Source organism: Puma concolor, chromosome D1, assembly GCF_028749965.1.
Source record: "Puma concolor isolate L17-30 chromosome D1, mPumCon1.1.hap2, whole genome shotgun sequence".
NCBI classification, from domain to species: Eukaryota; Metazoa; Chordata; class Mammalia; order Carnivora; family Felidae; genus Puma; species Puma concolor.
In genome coordinates, this window is record NC_141676.1 from 77,181,256 (window position 1) to 77,188,160 (window position 6,905).

The following is a 6,905-nucleotide window of genomic DNA, read 5'->3' on the forward strand; positions in this document are numbered from 1 at the left end:
GGTCACGAGGTCACGGTCACCGCCGCCGTGGCCGCGCCGCAGCCCTCACGTTTCCGCGGCCTCTCGCGCTCCCTCCCTCCGGCAGGCGTCGCTGGCCACCGCAGGGCGGCGAGGAAGGAAGCGGACTCGATCTTCCGTCCCGACGCCCGGGGACTCGGCACCCCCGGCCCGCCTTCTCCACGAGTCCGCTCTAGCGCCCTCTGCACGCGCCCAGCGACGAGCCGGGTCCTCCCTCTGGAAGGCGAAGGTGCAGGCCACCGCGACTGAACACCGGGGCGCCGCTGGGAGGGAGCCGCGGGCAGGCCCGGGCTCAAGGCCAGGGAGCTGGGCGCGCGGAAAGGCCCGGGACCCCCCGAGGTGGGGTCCGGAGAGCGGGTGAGGGGCCCGGGCGGCGCGGCCGAAGGTCCGGGAGTCCTGGACGGGGCGGGGACGGGCGGAGGCGCGGCAGGAAACGCCCGGGGCCGGCAGTGCCGGTCGGGCCGGGGGCGCGGTGGAGGGGAGGGACGGGGCGGCGCCCGGCGGGGCTGCCCGGGCCGCGCACTCAGCCCTGGCGGCGCGCCCCGCGGGGACTCTTCGGGAGGAGTGCCAGGCCCGCGAGCCTTGGGATTCCGGGACCGCCCTCTCCCGCTCCAGGGCCGGCGGCGAGCGGCAACGACGGCCAGAGCCGCAGCGGCAGCATGAGAGCGGGCGCCGCGGCCCCACGCCTGCGGACGCGCGGCGAGCGGCGGCGGCCGTGCCTGCGCGCGCCATGGGGGCGCCGTGGGGCCGGGAGGCCGGCCGGCGCTTCGGGCGGCGCCGGGGCCGGGGGCTTCTGCCGAGCGCCTCCGCGCTGGCGGCGGCCGGCCTGCTGTGCACCGCTCTGGCCGCCTTCTGCTGCTGGAGGCAGCTGCCGCCGCTGCCCTGGGCATCCTCCGCCCCGCCGCGGCCGGTGGCCGTGCTGCTGTGGTGGGAACCCTTCGCGGGGCGCGACAGCGGCGCGAGGCCGCCCCCGGACTGCTGGCTGCGCTTCAACATCAGCGGCTGCCGCCTGCTCACCGACCGTGCGGCCTATGGGGAGGCCCAGGCGGTGCTTTTCCACCACCGTGACCTCGTGAAGGAACCCCGTGACTGGCCCCCGCCCTGGGGCGCCCCGGTGCGCGGGGCAGATGAGCTGGAGTTGCGGGTGTTGGACGACGAGGAGGCGGTGGCCGCCGAAGCCCTGGCCACCTCGGGCCTCAGGCCCCCGGGCCAGCGCTGGGTGTGGATGAACTTCGAGTCGCCCTCCCACTCCCCGGGCTTGCGGAACCTGGCGGGGAACCTCTTCAACTGGACCCTCTCCTACAGGGCCGACTCGGACGTCTTCGTGCCTTACGGGTACCTCTACCCCAGGACCCATCCTAGCGACCAGCCGCTAGGCCTGGCCCCGCCGCTGGCCCGGAAACGGGGGCTGGTGGCCTGGGTGGTGAGCAACTGGGATGAGCGCCAGGCCCGGGTCCGGTACTACCACCAGCTGAGCCAGCATGTGTCGGTGGACGTGTTCGGCAGGAGCGGGCCTGGCCGGCCGGTGCCCAGCATTGGCCTTCTGCACACAGTGGCCCGCTACAAGTTCTACCTGGCCTTTGAGAACTCGCAGCACCTGGATTACATCACCGAGAAGCTCTGGCGCAACGCGTTGCTGGCCGGGGCCGTGCCCGTGGTGCTGGGCCCCGACCGTGCCAATTATGAACGCTTCATGCCCCGCGGTGCCTTCATCCACGTAGACGACTTCCCTAGTGCCTCCTCCCTGGCTGCCTACCTGCTCTTCCTCGACCGAAACCCAGCAGTCTACCGTCGCTACTTCAGCTGGCGCAGGAGCTACGCCGTGCACATCACCTCCTTCTGGGACGAGCCTTGGTGCCGGGCCTGCCAGGCTGTGCAGAGCGCTGGGGACCGGCCCAAGAGCATACGCAATTTGGCTCGCTGGTTTGAGCGGTGAAACCCTGGTGTGACCCAGGGAGGTCAGATCGTCAACTTTTGACCCTCAGCTGCGCATCTCCTTGGCTGGTCGAGTTTTCCAAACACCCATTTTTACTCTACGGGGGAAAGGTGATTTACCAATTAATATGATTCAGCATAAAGACTGGGTAGGAAGGATCCCTGGTTCTCATGGTTTTGTTTTTTTTGTTTGTTTGGTTTTTTGGTTTTTTTTTTTTTTGCACAGCTAGCAGTTGGGCTCTGTCTGCTGTAGGTGGGCATCAGTGTTCACCGGTGAAGAAGGGAGCCCTCCCTCACCTTGTAACCAGGACGAGGTGAAACAGTAGCTTAACTACCAGAAGCCTTTGAGTCAGTTGCTCTTTTTTTCCTCATCGGTCACGGGCTATATAGGTGGCCTGTGCTGAATCCAAATCCATACACACTGCTCCTTGGCTCACATTGCACTGGGCAAATGTGTAGCAAGCCCCCCGTTCCAGAAGGAGCCTTGTTGCAGAATAGTGAAAGGACTGTGGCCGCAAGTGGGTCTCATGACTTCCTCAAAGTCTCATCTCCTAAAAAACGGTGAGGAGGGTGGTCCAATGATCCGTGGACTGTTCCTTAACAAGTACTGTTTGTTCCCCTGCCGTATGAGTACAAAGACGATGCTAGATTGCCCTTGGGGAAGAGTTAGGATGAATATACAGGTGTACCTCACTTTACACACACGTATTTTTGAAACACTGCTTTTAAATCAAATCCCCAATTCACTGCTTTAGGAGAGGTCAGTGTTTAATGCAATCCTCTGGAGAATCCCTTTACAATGTGAATAAGCATCTCCTAACTTATTTCCTCTGTGTCTGTTTTAATATAACCAAAATTTTTAAAAAGTGTATTAAAATTAGAGATGTGAAAAAAGCAGAAGCGACCTTCTTCTCCCCTCTGTCCAGAAAACCAGCCCGTGTTTACCAACAGAAGAGAAGGAAGCCGCAGTGCCACTTTCCACACAGTTATTTGTTTGTATCGTTTTACTGGACAGGAGAATTAAGCAGGAACGTACTGCCCGACGTACCTGTCTGCCGGACAGAGAAAGAGATCGTACCTCAATATGGAATCATGGCAAAAGGAAAAAAGTTTCATGGTGTCTATTAATGGCAGTTTTTGTTTCCGTCAGTTTTCAGTTAAATGTTTAATTGCTAGGGAATAGAACTAAATTAGTGCCTGCAATGAGCCGTGGTTTTTTGTTAAAATATAAATCTGCCATCCTCCCCGGGGCCGGCTGGTTCCCCTCCTAGTCCGCATAGTAGTACTTACGGTATGGCCTCCCATTTCTAGTGCCCTTGAGCCTGTGCCGTGGACCAACTTTGAAAATGGTATGCATTGACTTGAAAAGGTCAACGAGCAGCATATTTACTAGGAGTGACCGCGTGCCTCCTCTGTGCCAAACGCTGGGCTTGGGGTGCCAGGAGAGACACACAAATGTGTAAGGCGAGGTCCTTTTCTTGAAGGCTATTAGAATCTGCCCTTGCCAACAGGTAAAATAGAACTTTGATCAGTCAATCGGCAGAACCTACTTGTTTAAAGTGACATTCTTTAATATAGGCCATAGGTCAGTTATTAGAAAACCAGTTGATTTATAGCCTCAAATAATGGTTTATTTTTCTCTTTGACTTATTACAATGAGGACCTTCAGTGACTGATTATTGTGAGTATGGTCTAAGATTAACTAGGTTTATATAAAGTTGTGCTGTAAACTGTAATTTTGCTTTTGATTAGGGCAGTTAGCTGAATCATTAAGTTTTATCTCTACAAGTATTCATTGCAGACTCACTTAAAAAGTTCACTGAAATCCAGGTGCTTCAATTTTTTTTCCTTAAAAGGAGAAATTAAAGCCCATAGATAACATTTCCTTATTAAAATATTATAGTGTGGGCGGAATTACAAAGTATCAGTCAACCAATAAAGAAAAAGAAAAATTCTCTTCTTATAATGAGTATTTATGAAAGATTGGCAAGTGATCTTGGGGTTCCTGGGAATCTAGATGGGCAGTGGGAGAGTGGATTTTGAAGGTACTCTGGCTTGAATTCCAGCTGTGTGACCTCTGCAAGTTAGTAATCACCTTGAAGGGCACCTGGGTGGCTCAGTCAGTCAAGCCTCTGACTCTTGATTTCGGCTCAGGTCATGATCTCTTGGTAGTGAGATCAAGCCCTGTGTCTGGCCCTTACTGGGCATGGAACCGGCTTAAGATTCTCTCTCCCTGTCTCTCTGACCCTCCCCTGCTTGCCCTTGCTTTCTCTCTCTAAAATAATAATAACAACAACAACCTCGAGCCTCAGATTCCTTATCTGTAAGATGGGGAGGGAAAATACTTCATAGCTCACTGTGAGCTTTGTGGAAACTAAAATAAGTAAAGGGGCCTAACACATAGCAATCACTCAATTGGTAAGAGAGAGATTTTTTTTTCCTTTTTTGTTGTAGTGACTTCAAGGTGCCTTCATATCGATTTGTATGTCTAAATTTAAATCTCAACATGTGTTTCATGATATATCTCAAATAAAAAGGAAGGGGCCTCATATTGTATATTTCAAGTGTATTCCTAAAGCTAAACCCTATTATTTCAAGAATCATCATTGCTATTCAGATTGAGCTTGAATTTGCAGGCTAGGAGGGAACACCTATTCTTTCTTTGAAAGACAAATTGTTAAGTTATATTGTTACATGAGTATTATTTTGCTGATGTTCTTAGTTACAGTAAATCTTGTTAAAACTAACCACTATTTATTGAATATTTAGCGTAAGGAAGGTATAATTGCATTTTTATTTGTGTGCAAATTTTGGGTCTAGAACAGCCAGAATAGTTTTTGAGGCTGATTTCATCAAAGAGTAAGAGGAATATGTCCATTGCTCATTTTATGTTATTTTTCACATCATTCTAAACTGAGTAGGTTAAAATTTCATATCTGATAATATAAAAATGCATCATATATATTTAAAAATGTCTTTTCTATGATCATCATGCCCCACCCCCCCTTGAAGGCATAAACTGTACTTTCAAGTTTATTACAAATTGAATATTTTTAGCACTTGATGACTCTAATGATATGATTGTGCCTGGAATGATACTGGGATCGGGAAGACAGTGTGACTGGCTTTCAGCGTCCACACTCGTTTCCGGTGTCCAAGCCCTTCCCTGGCGGTAAGTTAGAAGAGACAGGGTGGCTTCATGGAAAGAGTTTGCAACTGGGAGTCAGAACCTGGGTGTGTTTCTGCCACTTTCTGCCCCTGCCGTCCTGATTAGGCGAGTTACTTAAACTCTCTGGGTTTTAGCTTCCTCCTTTATAATGCACAAATGCCCCTAGAGAATGAGGGTTACGTGGGACGACGTGTCCCACAGTGCTTTGTACATTGTGAAGTGCTGTACGGTTACAGTGTGCTCTAAGTTTTCAAAGTTCTAGAGCAGGATGAAAACACTTCTCTCTGTAAAGGGCCGGGGTAAATATTTCAGGCTTTGCAGGCCATACAGTTTCTGCTGCTGCTAAACTCTGCCGATGCAGCACAAAAACAGCCTTTGGCAATATGTAAACAGATGGGGTACCTGGATTTGGCCGTAGTCAGTCAACTCTGTGCTAGACATTTAGACATCTGGGGAATTTGAGAACCTACCTGATGGGTGTTTCTTAAAAGGGATTTGAGAATTGGAATTTAAGAATTTTGGAGATAGACCCTCCTCGGTTCCTAGATCAGCTTGGCAACTTTCGCTAATTGTCTCACCTTGGGTACGTTATTTAAACTTTCTGTGCTTTGGCATCGCTAATGAAAGGTAATCATCTATGGTTGACAGAGGTGTTGGGGGAATTAGATGAGACAGAAAGTACTCAATACGGTGTCTGGCACATAGGAAGCACCTGGAAGATGTTAGCTATGATTATCACCATTCCATTTTATAGAGGAAGTCGAGGTCCAGACCTCTGAAGGACCTGCTTGAGGTTACGGTAGTAGAGGCAGGACCAGCCGTGCTTGAGCAAGTCACAACCCCTTGGAGCCTCTGTCACTTGAACTGCAGAATGGGGGAGGGGGGGTTGGACATCTTCTCTTGGGACCTTCTAGTTTCACTTGCCATCGTTCTACCAACTGGCACCCCACAGTTTAAAGAACTAATTCACCTCCCCAGGTACCTTCCTTGTAGTCTGGAAATGACTTCCTACCCAGCAGCAATAAACTGGAAGAAAACCAGGCACCAGAGAGGGAGACTCTGATTTAGCATTATATATATGTGTGTGTGTGTGTGTATGTGTGTGTGTGTTTTAAAGTGTCACATGCCTTAGATAGGAGGGAAGGGAGCCAAGTTCTTGGTAATTAGTATGGTGAATAATCGCATTACGTTTCAAGTCCTTATTGGATGTATCTCAGGGACTTTTATGCTACCCATTCTTGAAGCAAATCAAGTATTTATGTACGCGTGTTCAGATTGTTTTGACAAAGTGATTAAAGTGTTACCATGGAAAATGACTCCTTGTTTATGATGTGTCTCCTCCAGGCACTAATGTGTCCCACCATGACACGTGGGAGTGTTTCTTGGTTGAGGGGTTCCTGTTAAGTTCGTCAGTCCTAGATTGGTAACTAAAATGTGATGCGTTTGTCTCTTCCGAGTGGCGCGAGGTCTGATTCCAGCTCATCCTCTTACCTTTCTTGCCTGGCTTCTTTACTTGAACCCGGTGACTTGTCTCCAAGGGCAGAAGTAGTGTATTCCTTGCTCTCCTTCCAATTTATTTTATTAACTGCTCCAACACACTCTCTGTACCGTCTTTACTTCCTGTCCAGTAGACCAAATAATGCCATTTTATTTTATTTTTTATTTATTTTTATTTTTTTTAATTTTTTTTTTCAACGTTTATTTACTTTTGGGACAGAGAGAGACAGAGCATGAACGGGGGAGGGGCAGAGAGAGAGGGAGACACAGAATCGGAAACAGGCTC

The 6,905-nt window shown here is 50.8% G+C and overlaps 1 protein-coding gene across 1 annotated transcript; it reads left to right on the top strand.

Annotated features, from left to right (window-relative positions):
• Positions 1 to 408: 408 nt before the first annotated feature.
• On the top strand, positions 409 to 6,438 carry FUT4 (fucosyltransferase 4). Its single transcript, XM_086678591.1, has one exon. It carries the CDS (start codon positions 749 to 751, stop codon positions 1,952 to 1,954), a length of 1,206 nt encoding a protein of 401 aa, XP_086534717.1. The 5' UTR covers positions 409 to 748; the 3' UTR covers positions 1,955 to 6,438.
• Positions 6,439 to 6,905: the final 467 nt, after the last annotated feature.

What these genes read in the sequence shown, in the direction of transcription:
- FUT4 (XM_086678591.1), top strand. Translation starts at nt 749, where the DNA reads ATGGGGGCGCCGTGGGGCCGGGAGGCCGGCCGGCGCTTCGGGCGGCGC.